Source organism: Dipodomys ordii, unplaced genomic scaffold (genome assembly GCF_000151885.1).
Source record: "Dipodomys ordii isolate 6190 unplaced genomic scaffold, Dord_2.0 Scaffold71, whole genome shotgun sequence".
NCBI classification, from domain to species: domain Eukaryota; kingdom Metazoa; phylum Chordata; class Mammalia; order Rodentia; family Heteromyidae; genus Dipodomys; species Dipodomys ordii.
In genome coordinates this window covers 1,664,747-1,689,553 of record NW_012267287.1, presented here as the reverse complement: position 1 = coordinate 1,689,553, position 24,807 = coordinate 1,664,747, and the positions used below count along the sequence as shown (strand labels likewise).

The 24,807-nt window shown below is 50.9% G+C and overlaps 1 protein-coding gene across 1 annotated transcript in view; it reads right to left on the bottom strand.

Moving 5' to 3' along the window:
* Fam193a (family with sequence similarity 193, member A) overlaps positions 1–24,807 on the bottom strand; it is a 71,526-nt gene that overhangs the window by 7,236 nt on the left and 39,483 nt on the right. The window contains exons 12-17 of the mRNA XM_013023878.1: positions 13,749–13,947; positions 12,666–12,929; positions 10,473–10,755; positions 9,357–9,540; positions 6,026–6,256; positions 531–1,461 (exon numbers count right to left, since the gene is read on the bottom strand). Coding sequence (XP_012879332.1) covers positions 531–1,461; positions 6,026–6,256; positions 9,357–9,540; positions 10,473–10,755; positions 12,666–12,929; positions 13,749–13,947 — 2,092 coding nt within the window. The remainder of the gene's footprint in view (positions 1–530; positions 1,462–6,025; positions 6,257–9,356; positions 9,541–10,472; positions 10,756–12,665; positions 12,930–13,748; positions 13,948–24,807) is intronic.

The following is a 24,807-nucleotide window of genomic DNA, read 5'->3' as shown; positions in this document are numbered from 1 at the left end:
AAGAAAACTTGTGTGCCTTTAACAGCATTTATTTGTTAGCTTAGCAGCACTGGCTCTGAACTCGGGGTTTTGTGCTTCTAGACAGGTGCTCTACTACTTGTTCTGGCTCTTTTCACCCAAGTTATGAGATAAAGTTCTAGCCCGCTGGTCTGGGCCAGTCTTGCTCATCTCTCTTCCCGTTAGTAGCAGGGATGGCAGGCGTGCATTACCACACCAACTATCCGCTCAAAAGCCATCTCTCAAAGTCTGTGGCTGGATCCGTCTTGGATGAATCTCGAGCCTTCCAATCTCAGCCTCCCAAGTAGCTAGGATTACAGGCATGAAACATGGGCACCTGGACTTTTAAAAATAGCTTTTGACAAGTCTAAAATTGTTTCAAAATAACAAAATGTAACAAGCGTGACTGTCTCTCACTGTTGAATAGAAAAGTTACAGTGTATTGCCAGAGTACAGTACAGTGCGTAGGGCTTCCTTCCCTCCAGTGCGCCTCCTACAGCACAGGCCAAACTACCCCTCCACCCTGTACTTACCAATTGAACTGCTGGCTCGGTCTCCTTTCTTCTTCTTACTTTTCTTGCTCTTGCCCTTAGGCTGAGGAGAATCTGCTGGGGTTGGCCTGCCGTTCAGCTGAGGCTGAGGCTGGCTGGGAGAGGGCGACTCGGGAGGGGCCGGGTTCGATCTCTCTTCCTTCAGGTGGCTCAGGGGAGGGGCGGGGTTCAACCTCTCCTCCCTCAGGTGGCTCAGCTGCTTCTTGTTGTTGTTGTTACTGTTGCTTTTCCTCTCCTCTCTCTTCTGCTCAGTTAAGGGAGCCAGATCCAACATCTTAGCCTTCGGTTCAGTCTGGGTCCGAGGCTTGGGATGCCCCTCCATAACTTTGGGGGGCTCTGTGAGCTTCCTAGGAGGCTCGCTGCTGGCTTTACTGGTGTGCTTGAGCTTCTGTCTGCCGTTCCCCTCTTTGTGATGATGCATCATGTCGAAGAGAAAAGCAAGGGGCTCAGGCTGCTTCCCACTGACTTCCTTGGCGAGCAGAAGCTTGGAGTCTCTAGGGTCCAGGGAGTCTGTAGGGTCCCCATCAGCTCCTGGCCCCGGACCGGGCTCTGAGTGGTTCACCTGTCTGGAAGGGGAGTGAGATGAGGTTTCTGGTTCTTCAGTTTGCTCTAGTGAGCCATTGTGGATGTTTTCAGAGTTAGGGACAGACTCTGTCACTACCTGGAAATTTCTAGCAAGCATGTCTAACTTGGGACAGTCTTTACTTGGCCTCTCCTTCTTCTTCTTCTTTATAGCTCTTAGCTTCTGAAGCTCCTGAAGCCGCTGTAATTCCTCCTTGAAATGCTGCTGCTCCTCCTCCTCCTCCTCCTCCTCCTCCTCTCCTTCCTCTTCCCCACGCCGCCTCTGCTCCTCTTGGAGGTGCACATGTGCCCGTGCCCGGGCCTCGGCTTCCATGCGTGCCTTTTCTTCCAGCTGCCGATGTGAAAAGAAAGGTGGCTAAGACCATGTAAGAATTCCAAAAACCAGCCAGGCACTGGCAGCTCACGCCTATAATCCTAGCTACTCAGGAGGCTGGGATCTGAGGATCGCCTTTCAAAGCCAGGCCAGGCAAGAAACTCTATGAGACTCTTATCTCCAATAAACCACTCAGAAAACCGGAAGTGGCGCTGTGGCTCAAGTGGTAGAGCGCTAGCCTTGAGCTGAAGAGCTGAGGGACAGCGCCCAGGCCCAGAGTTCAAGCCCCACGACTGACAAAAAAAAAAAAAAAAAAAGAATTCTAAAACTTGAGACATACTAAGATAAAAAAATGACTCCATAGTAACACATACACTTTGAGCGGCAATAATAAGCTGACAACGTGAAGATGCACCTAGTCCCAATAGTTCCTTGCGCAGCACTGCGGACCTTGCCTATCTACAAGGCAAGGGCTTTCTGCCAGGAGGGAGGTTGAGGGGCAATCTTTGGTTTTTCAATTTTTTTTTTTTGCCAGTCCTGGGGTGTGAACTCAGGGCCTGGCGCTGTCCCTGAGCTGCTTTTGCTCAAAGCAAGTGCTGCTCTACCACTTGAGCCACAGCCCCACTGCCAATCTTTTCTGTTGTGGAACTGAACCCAGCACTTCCTGCATGCAAGGCAAGCGCTCTACCACTGAGCCACCTTCCCAGCCCCATGAGACTCTCACCTCCAATAAACCACCAAAAAGCTATCAGTGGAGCTCAAGGGGTGCAGCACTAGCCTTGAGCAAAAAAGCTCAGAAATGGCATCCAGTGCCTGAGTTCCAACCTCGTACTGTCATACACCCTACTAATCACTCTCTCTGAGCTATATCCTCAGACCCTATCTATAATCATGCTTAAAATTTTCTTTTTTGGGGGAGGCAGTATTCAGGATTGACTTTAGGGCCTCATGCTAGTTAGGCACGTGTTCTACCCCCTTGAACCACGCCTCCAGTCCTGCTTTTTGGGGGGAGGCAGTATTCAGGATTGACTTTAGGGCCTCATGCTAGTTAGGCACGTGTTCTACTCCCTTGAACCACGCCTCCAGTCCTGCTTTTTGTGACTGTTTAGAAGACGAGAGCCAAGCCTAACAAGCTTTGCTGCCTGGACTGCCCTCAAACCTTGAGCCTCCAGACATTAGCCTCCTAAATAACTAAGATTATAGACATGAGCCACTGGGACCTAGTCCATTGGCTTCCTTTTTTTTTTGGCCAGTCCTGGGCTTGAACTCAGTGCCTGGACTCTGTGGCTGAGCTTCTCTGTGCTCAGGGCTTCCTGCGTGCCAGGCGAGCGCGCGACCGCTGAGCCGCCTTCCCGGCCCCCATTTGCTTCTTTCCTAAGGTCTTGGGATACTTTTGCTCAGGCTGGCTCTGAGCTGCCTCATCTCCCCGGCAGCTAAGGCCACCACGCCCAGCTTGTTTACAGGACTGGCCATGAAATGTCATCCTTCTGGGTCTGCCCCCAAGCAGCTGGGATTACAGATGTGTGCCACTTGCCAATCTGGTTTTTATTTATTTATTTTTTTGCTAGTCCTGGGGCTTGAGCGCTATTCATGAGCTCTTTTTTGCTCAAGGCTAAAGCTCCACCTCTTGAGCCACTGCTCCACTTCTGGTTTTCTAGTGGTTAACTGGAGGTAAGAGTCTCACGGACTTTCCTGCCCAGGCTGGCTTTGAAGCGCCATCCTCAGATCTCAGCCTCCTGAGTATCTAGGATGATAGGCGTGAGCCACTGGCATCCAGTCTGGCCTGGTTTTACAGGCAATGACACTGACTCTGGGCAATGGCCTAGCTCAGACTGATGGGGCGAGCCCATTCCGGACAGTCTCCGGGGGAATGATGCTCCCATTTCAACCAGCAGCATAGTTAGTGGTCTGTGTGCTGACATGCACAACAGATGGCTGGGCAGGCCAAGCCAGGGAGGTCCTACATGGGTGAGAGCCGAGCAGTCTCTGGCATGGCTTGGGCCTCTCAATGGTGAGCTTGCTAACTGGATCCCAACCATCTCATGGGGTCTTGGGCTGAGAGAACCCCTAAAAAGCACTTGAATAGGTTCCCAGATGCCGCCAGTGAACACCACCAGAAGGTCTCCAGAGCCATGACCATCCCAGCTGGAAACATACTTTGTTTTTTTTCCCCTGGGCAAGCTCAGATCTTCAGGGACCAGTAGAGGCCTCCAAATTGCCAGCTGGAACTGAGTCAGTGCAGACCTCTTTAGCACGGTAGCCGCCAGAGTCTGCACCCAGAGTCCTGGCCAGGGCAGTGGTTCAGGACAAGTGGACCCAACATGGGGCCATCCTCCCCGGTCCTTTCCTGACTGTGCCAATCCCAGGGGATGGCAGGCTGCTCAGAGAGCAGAGCCATTCCATTGCTCTCCCTATAAGCTTCGAGAACACAATCCACGAGAGCTCATGTTCACTCACCACCAGCACAGCCTCTGAACACCCTGCTCACTCACCACCAGCACAGCCTCTGAACACCCTGCTCACTCACCACCAGCACCAGCAGCACAGCCTCTGAACACCCTGCTCACCCACCACCACCAGCACCAGCAGCACAGCCTCTGAACACCCTGCTCACTCACCACCAGCACAGCCTCTGAACACCCTGCTCACTCACCACCAGCACAGCCTCTGAACACCCTGCTCACTCACCACCAGCAGCAGCAGCACAGCCTCTGAACACCCTGCTCACTCACCACCAGCACAGCCTCTGAACACCCTGCTCACTCACCACCAGCACCACCACCACAGCCTCTGAACACCCTGCTCACCCACCACCAGCACCAGCAGCACAGCCTCTGAACACCCTGCTCACTCACCACCAGCACCAGCAGCACAGCCTCTGAACACCCTGCTCACTCACCACCAGCACCAGCAGCACAGCCTCTGAACACCCTGCTCACCCACCACCAGCACCAGCAGCACAGCCTCTGAACACCCTGCTCACTCACCATCAGCACAGCCTCTGAACACCCTGCTCACTCACCACCAGCACCAGCAGCACAGCCTCTGAACACCCTGCTCACCCACCACCAGCACCAGCAGCACAGCCTCTGAACACCCTGCTCACTCACCACAGCACAGCCTCTGAACACCCTGCTCACTCACCACCAGCAGCAGCAGCACAGCCTCTGAACACCCTGCTCGCTCACCACCACCACCAGCAGCACAGCCTCTGAACACCCTGCTCACTCACCACCACCACCAGCAGCAGCACAGCCTCTGAATACCCTGCTCACTCACCACCACCACCAGCAGCAGCACAGCCTCTGAACACCCTGCTCACTCACCACCAGCAGCAGCAGCAGCACAGTCTCTGAACACCCTGCTCGCTCACCAGCAGCAGCAGCAGCAGCACAGCCTCTGAACACCCTGCTCACTTACCACCACCAGCAGCAGCACAGTCTCTGAACACCCTGCTCGCTCACCAGCAGCACCAGCAGCAGCAGCACAGCCTCTGAACACCCTGCTCACTCACCACCAGCAGCAGCACAGTCTCTGAACACCCTGCTCACTCACCAGCAGCAGCAGCACAGCCTCTGAACACCCTGCTCACTCACCACCACCAGCAGCAGCACAGCCTCTGAACACCCTGCTCGCTCACCAGCAGCACCAGCAGCAGCAGCACAGCCTCTGAACACCCTGCTCACTCACCACCACCAGCAGCAGCACAGCCTCTGAACACCCTGCTCACTCACCAGCAGCAGCAGCACAGCCTCTGAACACCCTGCTCACTCACCACCAGCAGCAGCAGTCTCTGAACACCCTGCTCGCTCACCAGCAGCACCAGCAGCAGCAGCACAGCCTCTGAACACCCTGCTCACTCACCAGCAGCAGCAGCACAGCCTCTGAACACCCTGCTCGCTCACCAGCACCACCAGCAGCAGCACAGCCTCTGAACACCCTGCTCGCTCACCAGCACCACCAGCAGCAGCACAGCCTCTGAACACCCTGCTCGCTCACCAGCACCAGCAGCAGCAGCACAGCCTCTGAATGCCCTGCTCGCTCACTGCACTGAACTTCCTTACCCCACCCTGGGGCAAACAGACAGCTGCTTCTTTGGTGCGCCATGCCCTCCCCCTCTGGATAGTGGACACTGCCGGGCCCCCGCGCGGCCCGTAAGGCCGAGCACCTCACGCTTCCATTCTCATGCTGACAGCGCCCTCCTCTGGACTGTGCATGGGTCAGGATGAGAGGAGGCTGAGGGGCCTTTCAGACCTAGCTTTGAGGTCTTTACTGGCCAGGCCCTTGCCCGTTTCCTACCACAGGTGCCCCTCTCCACTGTCCACCATGGAGGACCCACCTCTAAGCCTCGGGAAGGTTCCCACAGACAGAAGTGCAGGATCTACTGTCCTACTGCTGCTGACATGGGACTGCAGCCTCAGTGAGGCCCAGAGCCCAGGCCTGGAAGGGCGATGGCACGCAGTTTTAGCCAGCTTCCAGCCAGGCCACCAGAGACGGAGGTGAACGTGCAGCAGCAGGGCAGCTGTGTAACCAGGCTCCCAAGCCCCGGCCCACCCTGAACGGCCACGCAGCTGTCACTTGCCTTTCTTTGCTTATGCCTGGCCCGCTTGGCCGCCCGAGTACTGCTCACTGGCTTGGTCTCTGAGCTGTTGATGAACTGTAGCAAATCCTCCACCCTTCGGTGATCAACAACACTTTCTCGTTCTGTGATCTGATCCATTTTCTTAGGTTGTTCTTCTTTTCTCTTGGTCAGCCGTAAGCGAAGCTTTTCCCTCATTTCTGCGTAATTTCTACTCGTTGGTGCAGCTGGAGGCTAAGATAAGAATACATAATTTAGGTTTCAAGTTTAAACGATTTTTTTTTTGTGGGTCATGGGGCCTTAAACTTGGGGTCCCTGAGTCCTTACTGCTCAAGGCGAGTGCCCGACCACTTGAGCCACAGCGCCACTTCCCGTTTTCTGCTGGTTTATAGGAGATAAGAGCCTCACGGACTTTCCTGCCCAGGCTGGCTTTGAACCATAATTCTCAGAGCTCAGCCTTCTGAACAGCTGGGAGTACAGGCGTGAGCCACCAGTGCCCAGCAAGTTTTAACAATTTTGAACAAAGTTTTAGAACTTACCTCTAAATATGTAGTTTTCTGAAAAATTATTTAAATAGTTTATGATCATTGTGAAAACTAAACAAAGGGCATAAAAAAGACAAACCCATCACCAAGTCACCGAGAGTTGGATTTTGGAGTCTACCCATCAAATTTCATATATTTATGAAAATTTGGTGAAGTATATACAAATGAGTTTATTTCTGTAGCACTGGGGCTTGAGTTCAGAGTCTCACAAGTGTTCTACTTTATTAGTAGTACCCCAGTCTTTATTTGCTTTGTTTTTCAGATAGGGTCTAGGGCAGGTTTGGGCCACAAACCTACCTCCACCTCCTAGCTAAGATTACAGGTGTGTACTATTATGCCTGGCTTAAAAAGGTTTTTTCAAACAGAAAGGATTACATATATTGACAGATCTACTTTTTATTTTATTCAGTGGGATGCATCTTTTACATCAGTTGGCTCAAATAGCCTTTTTTTTTTTTTTTCGGTCGTGGGGCTTGAACTCTGGGCCTGGGCGCTGTCCCTCAGCTCTTCAGCTCAAGGCAAGCGCTCTACCACTTGAGCTACAGCGCCACTTCCGGTTTTCTGGTGGTTTATTGGAGATAGGAGTCTCACGGTCTCTCCTGCCCGGGCTGGCTTTGAACCTCGATCCTCAAATCTCAGCCTCCTGAGTAGCTAGGATTACAGGCGTGAGCCACCAGCGCCCGGCTCAAATAGCCTTTTATCTTTCAATCTGTAGATTTTTTGTTTTGTTTTGTTTTTGGGTCCGGTCGTGGGGCCTGAACTCTGGGCCTGGGCGCTGTCCCTCAGCTCTTTCAGCTCAAGGCTAGCACTCTACCACTTGATCCACAGTGCCACTTCCAGCTTTTTTCTTTTTGCTTATGTGGTGCTGAGGAATTGAACCCAGGGCCTCATGCATGCAAGGCAAGCGCTCTACCACTGAGCCAACTTCCCAGCCCCTGTAGATTTTATTTTCAGTGTTTGACAAGAAAAAAACATTGATCTCTCAGTCCTACCACTGAATCTCTTTCCTCAGCCCCTCCTGCCCCCCCCCCCCCCCCCCACTTTTGGTGGTTAATTTTTGACAGGCTGGCTTGGAATTGTGATCCTCAGATCTCAGCCTCCTGATTAGCTAGGATTACAGGCGTGAGCCACCAACACATTTCTTACTTTGACAATCATATGCACATTTTAGGAAATGCAGACAGAACTGAAGAAAAAGAACAACTGCATGCACCTGTAGCTCCTTTGCCTAGGAACAAGAGGTGATCACTGGCATGAGCAGTGACAGCCTGCCCGCTGCTGTGGTGTGTGGGTACACAGCTGCTCTGCTGTACACATGTGCCATAATTAACAACTTCCTGCTGCTGAGCATTCAGAAAACATCCCCAACTTCATCAACATTCATTCATTTACTTACACTTGAGCTATGCTCCCAGCCCTGTTTTTCACTGGTTATTTTTGTCGGTCATGGGGCTTGAACTCTGGGCCTGGGCGCTGTCCCTCAACTCTTCAGCTCAAGGCTAGCGTTCTACCACTTAAGCCACAATACCACTTCTGGCTTTTTCTGCGTATATGTTGCTGAAGAATTAAACCCAGGGCCTCATGCATGCAAGGCAAGCGCTCTACTGCTGAGCCACCTTGCCTGCCCGTCACTGGTCACTTCTGAGACAGGGGCAATGTCTGAGCTGCAAACCCACCTATCTTAGGCTCCCAGCACTGCTGGGCTCACGGGCACACAGCACCACAGGCTCTCAGGCTCTTCTGCCATGGCTGGCCTGACAATGAGGCTGCCCACAGCTGGGCGGCTGACAGGTGCATGCCACGGTGCCCAGCCACGGGCTGTAAGCAGTCTCGAGCTGTTCCTTTGGGGCTTGATCCTCCCAAGGAGCTGGGATTACAGGGGTGAGCTCATACTATACAACTTCAGTGATGAGCCAGGTGACAGGTAGCTGACTCCTGTAGTCCCCTTAAGGCTGAGATCAGAGGATTGTGGTTTGAAGCCACACAGGCATAAAAGTCTTTGAGACTCGATCTTGAATTAACCAACAAAAGCACAGGCTGGAGGTATGGCTCAAATGGTAAAGCACTAGCCATGAACAAGAACTCAGTGGGAGAGTGAGGCCCCGAGTTCAAGCCATGGTATGGGCACGTGTGCACGAGTGTGCATGTGTGCATACACACATACACTTATTTATTTATTTATTTTTTTGGTCTTGGGGCTTGAACTCTGGGCCTGGGTGCTGTCCCTCAGCTCTTCAGCTCAAGGCGAGCGCTCTACAGCTTGAGCCACAGACACTTCCTGTTTTCTAGTGGTTTATTGGCGATAAGAGTCTCACGGACTTTCCTGTCCAGGTTGGCTTTGAACCGCGATCCTCAGATCTGACCCTCTTGAGTAGCTAGGATTACAGGCGTGAGCCACCGGCACTGGCACATCTTTTTCTTTTCTTGGTTGGTTGTGGGGTTTGAACTCTGGGCCTGGGAACTTAAGGCGAGCACTCTACCACTTGAGCCACGGCGCCACTTCTGGTTTTCTGGTAGTTAATCGGAGAGAAGTGTTACGGACTTTCCTGTCCAGGTTGGCTTTGAACTGTGGTCCTTGGATCTCATACTCTTGAGTAGCTGGGATTACAGAGGTGAGCCACAGGTGCCTGGCTACACAGCCTGTTTCTTAGGAGAGGTACAATCTAGACATGTGTGTGCTATGCCAGACTGAACCGACTCCAACAACAACATCACCAGTGCTTTACACACACAATGTACTTTCCTGGTGCACACTCTGAAGTCAGTGCTTCCAGACGCCTTGCACTTACCCCACCATGTCCGAAGAACTCACAGTAGCAGCAATCACAGTATTTGCCTTCCTTCTGGTTGGTGGAGGTGGAGGTGCTGGAGCTGTGCTCGGAGCAGCTGTCCTCCTCGGCACTCTCTTCCCCGTCCTCCCGCTGTGGGTCGAAGAGGCCGTTCTCGCAGCGGTGTCCTTCACAGTCGGGGTCACTGGAAGCCACACACAGCTGGTTAGCTGAGCTCTGTTCTCCAGGCCCCGCTGCTCCTCTGCGCAGGTCACAGGCTCCTGAGGGGGCGCGGAGCCGCGGGCACAGCTGCACACGCCTGTGGCTGCAGCACCCACACAGTGCCACTCAACGGGCACTTCCCCAAATCCCCCTCGGCTTGCTGCCCTGCCCACCCTGCCACCCCTCCTCCGTACGGCAGCAGGGACAAGTCCAAAGCTAACAGTCTTCTTCTGTGCGCAGCTTCTAGGCTTGAACTAGGGCCTGGCACTGTCTCTTGAGCTCTTTTGCTCAAATCTAGCGTTCTACCCCTTGAGCTACAGCTCCAGTTTCAAAGCTTTGGGTAGGTAACTGAAGGTAAGAGTCTCATGGATCTTCCTGCCTGCGATCCTCAGATCTCAGCCTCTTGAGTCTCTAGGATTACAGGAGTGATCCACCAGTGCCCAGTAGTCTTTTTATAAAAACCCTGAAGAGAGAGGGTGGTATGTGCTTCCCTATCACTTTTTAATGGCATCAACGTGTGATAAATACAGTGGCAAAGGAGGCAGCCCCCAGTGCTGTGTGGCCTGCAGATGGGTGAGCCTACAGGCCACAAAGGTCCTTGTGTTCATTCTGCATTTCACTGAAGTCTTTCTTCCTATCCTGGGATTTGAACCTGCGGACTCCAATTTGCCAGGCAGGGTCTCTACTGCCAGCCATGGCCTGGTCCCTCACTGGACCTTTCAAAAATGGCTGACAAGTTTCTGTAGCGTCAGTGGGGCAAGGGAGGCAGCTTGCGCAGTGGCTCCCGTCCTCCACAGGGGAAGGGCCCAGGGCTCACCTGCAGACACTGGGTGGAGCAATACGGGCCATGCCCAGAGGAGGGGGGGGAGGGGAGAAGGGGGGGGAGGGGCCCACATGGGATGGGCTGGGGCTCACCTGCAGACACTGGGTGGAGCGCTGACTGGGCCATCCCCAGTGGAGGGCGGGGGGGCCACAGGGGCGGGGCACAAGTTCTTCCGTGAATCCACAAATGCAGGGGCTGTGCTTGTAGTTTTGGGGAATGACGGGGCTGCAAGGTTGGTGAGGTGAGGCGTAGAGGCAGGGGAAAGGGCGGTGGGGGTGAGGCCTGGAAGGGGGGCGAGGCCTGTGGGGCTGGTCCTCGGGGCAACGGGTGCAGGGTGCCGGTGGTCCTCCTTGTTGAGGCCATGAAAGACGTCACCTGCGTGCAGAGAGGCGAGAGGCTGACAAGGGCCGAGGAGACACAGGCATCACGCTCAGTACACCTTTTCTGCCCAAGTTTTGTTTTGTGCATGCTTCCATCTAGAGACCTGCAGGAACAGCACAAGAACACCCCCTGCCCCCACCCCTCACCTTGCGTGAGCAAGATTTCACACTTCTCACACACACAGACGTGGGCTGAACGGCTGGCGGTGGCAGAGCGATGCTTCCGCTGGGCTCCAGCCCACAGGCACAGCACAGTGCTCTCACCCCATGGGAACCCCGATCCAACTTCACGGTCCCCAAGATCTTCATAGCTCCCTGTCATCAGGCCTCTAAACTTTTTCCTCTGAGGAGGGGATTTGTTTTTGGCAGCACTGTAGTCTGGACTCAGGCCCTACGCTTGCTGGGATGGCCTTCTGCCCCAAGTCATACCTCGAGCTGTTTTCACTTGTTACTTCTTAAATAGGGTCTGGATTCCTGCACAAGCACACACCCGACCCACAACTGCCTACTCTGGGCTTCGGTTGTTGCCAGGATCAGCAGCATGGCCCAGGTGCCCGCTTCCCTCCAGTGAGATGCAAGTTGCCCATTTTTCTGGCTGGGCTGGCCTGGAAGTGCAATCCTCCAAATCTGAGCCACCAGGCTAAGTGGAATGACAGGTACATGACAGCTATGGGGGGGGGGGCGGTCTCAAACTTCTGGCCTTGGTCACAATTCTCCTGATGTCAGCCTCCTGAGCAGTTGGAATTACAGGGTAAGCCACTGAAGCCTAGCTGAGACAGGTACTCTCTGAGAGGCTAACTGTCAATCTGGATTTACTGTATCTTATCAGATTTGGGTGAAAGGTTTTGGACATAAATCCTGGAAATCTTATCTCATGGCAATAGACATTCCTAATGTGTGAAGATACAGGGCTCAGCCTCTTCCAAGGGTGAGGAGCACCCACATCTTTCCATGATGGCTTAGTCCCCATAGACACTTCTGGACATGGGAATGCTCTGTTCCCAGGCTGGCACCCGATGTGGTCAGCACTGCCTGTGTCGGGAGCCCACCTCTGCCCTTCCTGTGGTGAGGTGCAGTGTGGTGGCTCTCCCGACCACCCTTCGTGTGTCTGCAGCTGTCTACTGGAATGCATCTGCCCTACGAAATGCTTTATGTACAGCTACACATTTCTGGCTTCTCTCTCTCTTTTTTGGTGCTGGTCCTGAGACTTGAACTCAGAGATCGGACACTGTCTTTGAGCTTCTTTTGCTCAAGGTTAGCACACTGCCACTTGAGCCACAGCTCCACTTCCAGTTTAGTGGCTACAAGAGTTTCACAGACTTTCCTGCCAGGGCTGGCTTTGAACCTCAACACTCAGATCTCAGCCTCCTGAGTAGTTAGGATTATAGATGTGAGACTGGCACCTGCCTGATTCCTGACTCGTTAGCATACTAGAATCCATCACTTACTCCCCCCTCATCAATATGTAGGGTGATCACTACTCATGGGGGGAGGGGACAAGGACTTCAGTATAATAGGGCTAAAGTATACAAAAAGGGAGGGGGAGAGAAATACTTCCTGTTCCTTAAAGACAGCTCATCATCATTTGGATGCTCAGACTGTTCCACTGCAGTGGTGAGGCCCCTAAAAGCTGGCGCCAGAGTCCCAAGACAACTGCCCTGCGTCTGCCTGTTCCCTGCCCCGGGCCCTGTCACTCTGTCGGTCAGCAGACTGACTGAGTGGCAGCGGTCCTGTTGGCTACATTTGCTTTCTTTTGCTCAGCACTTTCCTGAACACAGCAGCTGCTGGGAAAGTCCTGCCCCGTGCTCAGAAGGGCATGACTTCTCGGAGGGGAGGGTGGAGCACCACATGCCAGGCTCTGCAGACAGCGCAGAGAGGGGACGCTCTCCCGCACAAGGGCCTTACCTATGGAAGGCGGCCTCCTGGACGACACCTTGAACTGGCTGCTGCTGGACTGCACCGTGGTGGCCGTACTCGACACGGAGGACGTGGCCGAGGAGGTGGCCATGGCCACTTCATTCGCTTCCAGAAAAGCATCTTGGAAATTGTACAAACACTTCTTTTTCGCAGCATTTTTTTTCTCTTTGCTGTCTGGAGCTTCATTGCTAGGTAGAGGTGGAAGGGATTCAGGTCTTGCTTCTGAGAGTGCTGGCCCTAATATATCACTTCCTGTGGAGAAGGGCGGGAATGGTAAGGCTTTTCAGGGAGCAGTACTTAGCAAAGCCTAAGGACACGCTGAGAACGGAGCTCTGGAAACTGGGGCTGCTAGTGAAGCTGGGACTCCTCTGGGACAGTGTTTTCAGTCCAAGAGAAAAAAATGTATTGAGCACCTGCTATGTGCCAATTCCTGCTAGGGCTGTTCAGTATCATTTAATGTCTTACCACCATTAATCCCATCCTAAAGATGAAGAAACTGAGGCTCAGAGAGGCTAAGCAACTTGCTGAAGGTCACACAGCTAGAAATCCTCTCCAAGCACAGATCAGGATGTCGAGTCTAGCGTCTGCTCTGAGCACATGCAGGGTTGGGTGTGGGTTATCAGGATCTCAGGTCACATGATGAGAGAGAGGAGGTAGAGGTGTCAGCTCCTCTCAGGTGGTCCTAGCCCTGTGGCTGAGGTGACATCTGGGCCTCAGGCTGGGACATCTGGGGAGAAAGCCCGTGTAGGGTGGACAAGGACGCCAGAGAACAGGAAGTGAATCACAGCGCTTAAGCAGATGGTGGCACTGTCACCTTGTCCCTGTGCGGCGGCCAAGGTCTGTGTTCACCACTCCTGGAGAACTAAAGGGCCGACAGGGGGCCCGGAGACCAGACTCTCAGCAGCAGGAGTCTGGGGGAGGGAGGGGGGTAAAGAAGACAGCGTGGAGCCCTGGGCAAGTGGGGGAGGGGCATGGAGGCTGGCACGGCAGCGCTGGGCCTCCACGGGAGAGCAACAAGGCTACGTGGCTCTGAGCATTGAAAACCTTAAGAAATGTGAACAGATGCCTTACCAGAAATTGTATCTGGCAAGAAAGTGCCAGGATTCCAGTTCTTATCATTCATCACTTCTGATCCCCAAAGACTTATAAACTTAGAACTATTCCACTCTGGAGTATTCCCAAAACAGCTCGGATAAATATGGTCTTGAAGAGATGCATTGAATACCTGATGTTTATTTGTGTGATTCTGAACAGGTGCTGGCGGTAAAGCCTACAAAAAGAAATGTTCTAATCACATATCAAAATTAATACTCGGTTTACCTAAGTAGTTGAACTACAAACCAACTGTGACTAGAAACTTGTGGAAAGCTCCGGAGAGCTGGTGTCTACGGGGCAGTGCTCTCACAAAGAGGCTGTGTGATCACATTTCAACCAGAGGTAGATTTGAAGCAACTGACACCCTTAGACAGCTCAGCAACTTCCAGCATTTCTAGTCACATTTCAAATGCAGGTACTGTGGCTGATTCTCAGGTGCTGTCGTGACGGTGGCAGTACTGACACAAACCCTTGCTCTGAACGCACCCTGGGAAGGAACAGCTCTGTCTGCTCACCCCACTGGGGGAGGAGCGCCTCCGGCTGGGCCTGGAGGTGAACCCTTGCTGAGGGGACCTAGGGAGGAAGACCAGGACCCAGCCAGTCCAACAGCCAGTGCCCGCTGGGTGCCAAGCCGCGTTCCCTGCCCCATCCCACACCCACGTACCAGGCCACCTGCTGACTCTTTTGTCTCCATATCTCTGGAGTGCATTTCAGCATTTACAGTTTTATGTAAGTATGGAGCGGTGCTTAGGCCTGGCACCTGGGGACTCTCCCGAGACTCCTCTCTGGGTCTCGCTGTGTGGGAGCGCCTAGGATCCGCCGGCTCTTCGGCGAGGCCGTGGCGTTCCCGCAGGCTCACAGGCCCGCTGGCCTCCACACCTGCGCCAGGCACTCCCGCCAGCCTATTCCCCACAGCAGCCCCAACGAGTCTCCTTTGAAGGTCAGGTCATTCCCTGCTTAGAACGTCAAAATGTCTTCCTACTCTTTCAGGCTAAACCAAAGACTTTGCCATGGCTGGTGGCAGAGAACTGAGCCTTGCCCTATCCTGCTCGTTAGGCCCTGCCCCCCTTCTGCTCTCCAAACTCCCGGGCTCCTCCTCAGGCCTTCGGGGGCCCAGGTTGCGCCATGTTCTGGAATGTCCTCGCCTCCCTGGTGGTCACCCGGTCTCAGCCCAGAGCTGCCTGGCGCCCACTGGACGGCATCGAGGAGCACACAAAGCACCTGGGCATGCTCGCGAGACCTTGGCCCCGCCGCCCCGGCCGGTCAAAGCCGGCCAATGAGCTCCCTCCACAGGTTTGGGCACTGCGGGAACGAGTGAACACCGCAGAGGCCTGACCCTGGATAAGCGAGAGGCTCAGCTCTGGAAGGACATCCGCCACCCCCTTTGGGAAGGAGGACATTGTGAAAGCTCAAGTGTGACGGCTCTGGGGTTCCAGGCGCGGGCTGGAGGGTGTGGCGAGGGAGGGGACGGGGCACAGCTAGGCTCGTGGACGGCAGTGTCACGGTGGGCGGCCGCCACACCGGAGGCGCCTGTGTGTGAGGGGTGAGGGGGCCACAGAGGTCATAAGTAACGTGGACACACAGCTGCCACTGAAGCAATTAGGGACTGAGAAGCGAGGCGACAGGGCCTCTGGACCTGGAGGTCAGGACAACCGCTCCTGGCTCCACCGTGGGCACAGGCAGAGGCAAAGCCGAGCTGAAATAGAGTCCCATTACCAGCCTCCCTCCACCAGCTGTGTGACCGCAGGCAAATCACCGCATCTTTCTTAGGCCTTAGTTCCTGCCTGCTGCCCGCCCCACAGGGAGCATCTCAAAATTGTGGTCCCTTGACGCAAACAACTCCTAACCGACGGGCTCAGCGACCCAGGAAACAGGAGCCTCCAGCGCACCTGATATGTCCGCTGACCTAGAGGGACGTGAGGGGGAAGAGAGCTGAGCAGACAAGCAGGACTGGAAAACAGAAGAAACAAGTCTAGATGGGTTACCCAGGGTACAAGCACCGACCGCAGCCAGCTCCTCCGGCGGGTGCCTCGGGGAACACAGAGCAAGAACAGGAGAGCCATTCAACAGACACCAGCTACTGCACACAGGCAAAAGCTACGAGCGGTTGTGCTGGGAGGGAAGAGAAATAGTCTTGGGGCCCCTTCTGCTAAGAGATAGACACGCTGCCCTGCACAAACCAGACTTCCGTCCTACACGTAAACTAGGTGCCGGCCTGGGAATAAGCTTAAGCAGTGGACACACCTTCAGGGTGCTACTGAGACAAGCTTCCCGAGACTCCTAACACACTGTGCAGCTCGACTGCACCTCTGCAAAGGCCGGCAGCCATCTGAACTCTCCACATTTGGGTCTAGAGATTCTAGACATCCTTCAAAGTCTTAATCTAGGGTCCTCTCTTCTGAAAACACCCAAGCTCATTCCCTCCCCTTCTGCAGTGTTACTCTCCTACCCAGACATGCTGCAGATCGCCCGCTGTGTGCCCAGGGCGGCCTGGGCATGGACCTCAGGCCTGGGGCATGTGGAGCAAGCGACCCACCACTGGCTGTATTCTCAGCCACACCACGGCTTTCTAAGGTTTGGATTACATTTTTTCTTCTCCATAGACTGCAAACTCCTTGAAAACAGGGGCCAGGATAAAGTGATTTTGGTTTTCCTAGAATGTAGTACAGGGCCTGGCACATACTGGGTCTTCAATAAATGTTTGTTAAACATAGATTAGTTTACAGGAATAGGGGATACACTAATGCAGGAGACACACAGCAATAGTTCCGCATATCACATTTACTTATACACTTCTACAGAAGCCCATGTATTCAAAAGGGAGGCCCCACTGTAGAGGCTGAACACAAAAGTGAGGAGGGAAAGTGTTACAGGAAAGATGCATTTTTTTTTCACAGTTTTGTACATGATGTACACTGATCCTAACAATTTATGGGTTTCCTCTGAGAAAAAAAATAGCTATCTGTTGACTACACCATTATGTTAAGTACACCGTGACTAACCAATGAAGTCAGCATCTCAAAATGCAGATAATACTTTGGACACTGGTTTCACTCGATGCAAATCCACAAAGCTTCAATTAAGTAATCTGAATTGTTCTCATTTGTTTTTTTTTTTTTTGTTTTGTTTTGTTTTTTTGGGTTCGGTTGTGGGGCCTGAACTCTGGGCCCGGGCGCTGTCCCTCAGCTCTTCAGCTCAAGGCTAGCGCTCTACCACTTGAGCCACAGCACCACTTTTTTTTGCTTATGTGGTGCTGAGGAATCGAACCCAGGGCCTCAGGCATGCAAGGCAAGCGCTCTACCACTGGGCCACCTTCCCAGCCCAATTGTTCTCATTTGTGACAAAAAGAAGCATTGCACAATGTTCCAAGTGAAAGCTTGGATGGTAAACACAGCGAATGCCTTGGGAAATAGCTTCCTGGGGTCCCTTAGGAGGTGGGCAATGGAGCACGGACGTCCTGATGCCAAGAGGATACCACGAGTGTGGAAACAGAAGATGACAATCCAAGACAGCAAAGACATTCTCAAAGCTGCAGAGATTCTAGGGAAGGTGTCTCTGCGCAGCCGCAGCCGGGGTTTTCAGTGCGTCTTTCAGAGCTGTGAGGATGCAGAAGGACTAGCCAAGTCTGAAAGACTCAATGCTATCTCTAGATAAAGTACAGATGAAAGGAACAACACAATCTCCAAATGACAATCTATTTATGTCCCTATCTTCTAGGCAGCATTCTCCTCAAATTCCAACCTGAATGTCAATTGTGTGTGTATTAAACACTGCTGCAACGGCTGAACTTGTCTCAAGTCACCTGGAGAGGGAAACACCCAAAGGCACAGAGTGGAGCTAACAAGGGACCGACTCTGTGGCCCAGAGCCCCGGGCCGGGCCATGCCCAGCTCCCTGCCACCTCAAGCTGGCACAGTGAACTCACCGAGGGCCATGTGTAGGACTCTCCAAGACCCCATTCAGAACTCAGCGCATCTCTCCACTTCATTCTAGGCCCTTTCCTAGTACAGTGGGCATTTCACGGAACATTTCCTGTGTGGTACAACGTAGTTAGGGTTTGAAGTTAGGAATCTTGGGTTCTGGCCTAAACTTTGGCCCTGCAGTGGTGACCGACTACCCCGAGGGAGGGGAAGGGAACACTTCCCTGACAGGGGCGGCGGAGCAACCCTTACCCACTACGCTCACTCTTCTCTCTGGGCTGCTCCTTCCTGGTGCGGCACAGTGTCAGGTAAGAGGAGCTATTCGATTCTGCTACAAGCACTGCTTGACTCAGTCAAAGGACAGAGAAGTGGGGAGAGGAGAATCAGGGTAAAGGTGAAGGGAAAAAGACACACACACACACACACAGACACACACACGTGCATGCACACGGGCACGCACACACACAGCTCACTGAGCAGTGCAGAAGCCCAGCCAGCAACGGTGGACCTCAGGTGAGTCAGAACCATGCCGGCACCCAGGACCAACAGACAGACATTTTTTTTTCCTGCTCCTAGGGCTGAACTCAGGGTCTGGCACTGTCCCTGAGCTGTTGTGCTCAATGTTGGCACTTTACTACTTGAGCCACAACTCCACTTCCAGCTTTTTGGTGGTTAATTGAAGATAAGAGTATCACAGACATTTCTGCCTGGGTTGGCTCTGAACTGAAGACTCAGACCTCAGCCTCCAGAGTTGCTAGGAATATAGACAGCCACTGCTGCCCAACTCAGAAATGCTTTTTTAAAGGATGGCTTCATTATTTTATTTTGTGCTGGTCCTAGGACTTGAACCCAGGGCCTGGAAGCTGTCTCTGAGCTTTTTTACTCAAGGCTGGCACTCTACCATTTGATCTGTAACTCCACTTGTGGCTTTTTGCTAGTTAACTGAAGGTAAGACTCTCATAGACCTTCCCAGGCTGGTCCTCAGATGTCAGCCTTCGGGTAGCTGGGGTTAAGTGTAAGACACTGGCTACTGCTAAGGAAGGCTTTGCAAAGGCCTCAGTTAGTGCCTTCGTGTTCTCACAAACGGTGACCTCACCCAGATGAGCGCGTTGGACTGACGCCAGCACAAACAACAAACCTTGAGGAGTTAGGTCCCTCAGGTTTCAGCGAAGTATAGCAAGTGTCTTTCAAAACAAAGAAAGAAAGGAAAAAAACCCAAAACACAGAAAATGATTACTCTATTTGATTAAAAAAGAGTAAATTATAGCTTACAAATAAGAACTAAGCGATAATTCGGGTTCAGTGAGTGCTGGGGCGTCTGTGAGAACGGAGGGAAGGAGCCGGAAGCGCTTCCGACAGGAGGAACTGGCGAGGCCAAGGCCAGTTCTATCAGAGGCTGCGAGACAAAAGGGACCGAGGGTCCAACGTGCTGCACACGGGAAGGGCGCTCTGGGAGCAGCAGACAGATCAGGAAGGACAGGCGATGTGAGCAGAGAAGGAAGACACCGGCAATGAAGCCACTCCAAATAACGTCGCTGAGGCTCGTCGGCAGGCCTGACACAGCCAGGAAGCAAACATGGCAAACTGAGATTTACTAAATCACAACAGTACAGAGAAGACGGACATGGCCACTGTTTGGGGATGATAGGTAATTCATGAAGCACTCCCTATTTTCTGACAAAGCCTATATATGACAAACAGTGAGCATCCTACTAAACAGGGAAACTTGAAACCATTTCTTCTACGGGGAGGAGTGAGCCAGCGTGTGGCCCCACCTCCAGCCCCCCCCCCCAACCGACCCCATTTTATTCTATATAGCACTAGAATTCCCAGCCAAAGCAGTAAGGCAGAAGAAAGAAATGAAAGGGATTGAAACAGGGAAAGAAGTAAAATTATCTATTTTTTTTTTGGGGGGGCCGGTCATGGGGCTTGAACTCTAGGCCTGGGCACTGTCCCTCAGCTCTTCAGCTCAAGGCTAGCACTCTACCACTTGAGCCACAGCGCCACTTCCGGCTTTTTCTGTGTATGTGGTGCTGAGGAATACGAACCCAGGGGCTCATGCATGCAAGGCAAGCGCTCTACCACTGAGCCACCTTCCCAGCCCTCACCTTTAATTGCTGATGGTATGATTCTATTCTTAGCCATCCTACAGTCTCCACCAACAAACTTCTAGAACTGATAATTACCTTTGGAAACGTAACAGGATACATACACAATTAACACTCAGAAATCAGTAGCTTTTCACTATAGCAACAATCAATAGGCCAAGAAAGAAATTGGGAAAGTAATTTCATTCACACTAGCTTCAGAAGCAGTTAATTATATAACATCATCAAAATAAAGGAAAAAACACCTACATAATTATCTCAACTGATGCAGAAAAGCATCTGACAAAATTCAGAAAAAACACTCCACAAAACAGAAACAGAAGGAATCCACCTCAACTTAAAAGCCATCCATGGGAGATGGGGGTGGAGGCACACTTCGATATTCCCAGACGAGGCAATAGAATTAGGAGTTTGAGCTCAGCTTGGGTTACATGGCAAGAAACAAAACAAGCTACACCTGACAAAAAACAAAAACAATCATTGTAAATATCACACTCATGTTAAACATCAGTTACAAGATGTGTAGGCTGCTTTTACCATTTCTATCCAACGTAGTACCAGAAACCAGAGCCAGGGTAAACAGGCAAGAAAAAAAAATCCAAATTAGAAAGAGAGAAATAAATATTTTTGAAGAACCTTAAAGATTCCACAGACAATAAAAAAGACATTAGACTTAATTTAGGTAAGTATCACAGTACAAGGCCTACATTCAAAAGAAGATTAGATACATCTCTATATACTAACAGTAAACAATCTGGAAAACAATTCCACTCACACAAAAGAACCTTAAAATTAAGAATTAGCACAAGAGTCCAACAATCAAACCATAGAATACTGCTGAACGGAAACACAAACAAATGGAAATACATAATGTTCAAAGAATGTTCAGATAACCCAAAATTTGATAGATGGTATGATGACTTTTTTTCAAGTATAAAAAACCCATCCTAAAATTTATATGGAACCCCAAATGGCCTAAAAAATAATAACAAATCTTTCTTGGGGGAGTCAGTTGTGGGGCCTGAACTCTGGGCCTGGATGCTGTCCCTCAGCTCTTCAGCTCAAGGTTAGCCCTCTACCACTTGAGCCACAGCGCCACTTCCGGCTTTTTCTGCTTATGTGGTGCTGAGGAATGGAACCCAGGGCCACATGCATGAGAGGCAAGCACTCTACCACTGAGCCAATTTCGCAGCCCAAAAAGAACAATCTTGAAAGATGAAAACTAGAGGATTCACAATTGCCAATTTCTGAACTCAGAACATAAAGCTATCATCATAAAAAATTTGTAATGTATAATGTGTAATCTAAGCAAGACAGACAGACAAAGGAAAGAAATGGGACAGGAAGGAAAAGAAAGGCCGCTGAATATATGAAAAGGTGTTCAATATCACTAAACATTAGAGAAACGCAAATTAAGGCAACAATGTCATAACCCTTCTTCCCACTAGGATGGCGACTACCAAAAGAAAGACACCAACCGGCTGGGAAGGTGGCTCAGTGGTAGAGCGCTTGCCTTGCATGCCTGAGGCCCTGGGTTCAATTCCTCAGCACCACATAAGCAAAAAGAAAAAAGCCAGAAGTGGTGCTGTGGCTCAAGTGGTAGAGCGCTAGCCTTGAGCTGAAGAGCTGAGGGACAGCACCCAGGCCCAGAGTTCAGGCCCCACGACCAGACCCCCCCCCCAAAAAAAAGAAAGACACCAACAGGTGCAATACCTGTTGCAAACTGGCACAGCCAGTATGAAAATGTGATGACAGCAGTTACCACCCAATCCAACACTTCTACTTCTGAGGACAGACTCAGACTGTCAAAGAAATCTGTGTCCATCTATATTCAGGGTAGCACCGGCCACAACAGGGAAAACAACCTACGCATTCCTGGGTAGTGAAAGGACAGGAAAATGCAGCTGTCCTTGTAAAGGAATGCTGTTCTAAGAAGAAAATTCTGTAGCATGCTTGAGACACTATGTTAATATAAAATAAACCACCCACAAAAAGACAACCATAGTATAATTCCACTCAGATGACGATTTTAGAGCTGTCAAAAGTAGACTGTCATTACCTGTGCTGCTGAGGAGAAGGAAGCTGCCATTTAATGGGTTAAAAGTTTCAATTTTACAAAATGTAAAGCCTGCAGAGGTGGATGGTTGTGACTGATGCACAAAATTTATTTTATGTATTTATTTTTTTGTCAGTCGTGGGGCTTGAACTCTGGGCCTGGGCGCTGTCCCTCAGCTCTTCAGCTCAAGGCGAGCGCTCGACCTCTTGAGCCACAGCGCCACTTCCGGTTTTCTGGTGGTTTATTGGAGATCAGAGTCTCTTGGATTTTCTTGTCATTTCTGTGCCCCCCCCCCCCGTGCCCCCAGCTGGCTTTGAACTTTGAACGGTGATCCTCAGATCTCAGCCTCCTGAGAAGTTAGGATGACAGGTGTGAGCCACTGGTGCCCAGCAATGATGCACAATATTACAAATGCATTTTTAGTTCTACTGACTGTACCCTTAGAAGTAGTTAAGACAGGGGCTGGGAAGGTGGCTCAGTGGTAGAGCGCTTGCCTTGCATGCATGAGGCCCTGGGTTCGATTCCTCAGCACCACATAAGCAAAAAGAAAAAAGCCAGAAGTGGTGCTGTGGCTCAAGTGGTAGAGCGCTAGCCTTGAGCTGAAGAGCTGAGGGACAGCGCCCAGACCCAGAGTTCAGGCCCCACAACCGGACCCCCCCCCCAAAAAAAAAGTAGTTAAGACACTACATTTCATGTTTTTATTTTTCCGGTCATGGGGCCTGAACTCTGGGTCTGGGCGCTGTCCCTCAGCTCTTCAGCTCAAGGCGAGCGCTCTACCACTGGAGCCACAGCGCCACTTCCGGCTTTTTTCTTTTTGCTTATGTGGTGCTGAGGAATCGAACCCAGGGCCTCATGCGTGCAAGGCAAGCGCTCTACCACTGAGCACCTTCCCAGCCCCCACTACATTTCATGTTAAGCTACTTCACAATAAGAACAGAGAAACAGGTAAAGAGATGGAAAAAAGTATATTATGCAAAAACTAATAATTTTCTTTTTAAAAAAGCCAGAAGGACTTTAATATTCTCAGAAAAACTTCAGAGCAAGAAGAGTTGAGGGGGATGAGGGTAATTATGTCATAGGTCAGTTTCCAAAAAGACTCATATGAGCCCCTGAAAACAAAGTGTAAAACTAAATGATGCAAAAACAAAACAAAAAAAAGCACTGCAAGGAAAAGCAGATGAATCCACTATCTTAAGTTGGAATTTTCAACAAACAGCAGACAGACTCTATAGGCAGAGCACCAGGAAAGGATATGCATGCTAACTCCCTTACATCATCAATCGGCTGTGCAGACATTTTTAGATCACCTGAGAGAAGAACACACATTCTTCTGGAGCCACCAGGGTAAATCACGTTCCATATGAAACACGCGTTCATAAATTCAAGAGTAGCAATCAGGGCTGGGGTGAAGCTCAGTGGCAAAAGTGCTGGCCCAGGATGTACAAAGGCCCTAGGTTGAACTCCCAGTACCAGAAAAAAAAAAAATCACACAGTATGTCATTAGCCCATAATGTTTAGAAATTAAACCTGACGCTGCATTACAGCGCTCACCACCCACCCAGCCCCAGTGCTGGGCGCGCCAGGGCCCGGGGCAGCTGGGCAAGTTCTCTCCAGATGTATTTTTTCTTCTAGAACTTATTACTTTTTTCTTTTGCAACTACTTTGAATTTTCAAATAACTTAATTTCAATAAAAAATAATGTATCACTGGCAACGCTCTGTATAGTATCTTTACAATAAAAAACTAAAAAAAATGTATCACTGGCATAAAGGCATTTAAAAATATAAACTAGGGTTCAAAATGTTTTTCTTTTTTTTGTGCTGGAACGGGGGCTTGGACTCATTGTCCCTGAGCTTTTGGCTTGAGCTTTTTTGCTCAAGACAGTGCCACAGTTCCACTTCTGGCTTTTTGGTTGTGAATGTAGATAAGAGTCTCACAGACTGTCCTCAGATCTCAGCCTCCTGAGTAGTTGGGATAACAGGGGTGAGCCAACAGCCAGTTATTAACTACAGTCTCTACATACCCTGAGGACACTCTAACTTCTATTATTCTTCTGGGCTATTTCCACCAACTTTTCCCCCTCTACTGCTTTTTTTTTTTTTTTTTTTTGATACAAGGTCTTTCTACAGTGCCCAGGGTAGAACTTACCATGTAGCCCAGTGCCCTTGAACTGCCGATCCTCCTACTTCTACTCAAGTGCTGGGATTACTGGCATGTACCATCATGAACAATTTTACGAATTAATTCTTGAACATTTCAACCAGTACCATTATATGATAGAAAATTCTATTATCTTTCCTCAGGACTAGGAAAAAATAACCTGTATTGTACTATGTCTCTGAAAAATGCTTTGAAAAGCATTTCACTGAAGACATCACTAAGAGTTCAAGTCAAGCTGCACTCAACAAAAGTCTAAGCCTGACTCTGAGTAGGTGCTGAGTAATTATTGAAGTGGAATATGACAAACTCTTTCCTAAGCCTGTGTGACAGATCTCCCCATTGTGTCCTTCCCCAGCAAACAGGTTCCCCAAGGAAGAAAGCATGAATGAGGCCTGCAGACTTCTTTTCCATGGGGTGTTAGACTCTTTTTCAGTTGGGACTCTCTGTTTTAGCAGAGTTTTAAGAAAATTATAAATGTGACTGACTAAAGATAACCTTAAGCCAAAATAACTGGTATAGCAAAAATTTTTAAAAAGTTAGAAAGGCAAAGAAAGCTAGATAGGTACAAAGATTGACATTAATTAAAAATTTCACTTATAAGTCTAAGATGCTAAATATTCAAACAAGGTTCGAGAAGAAATTCATATAAACCAACTGTTTTCTAGATCTTCAAGGCCTATCCTGTCAGCCCTTCAACTACCTCTCCACAGCCTCAGAATATAATTTTTTTTTTTTTTTGGGTGCCTGTTGTGGGGCTTGAACTCAGGGCCTGGGCGCTGTCCCTCAGCTCTT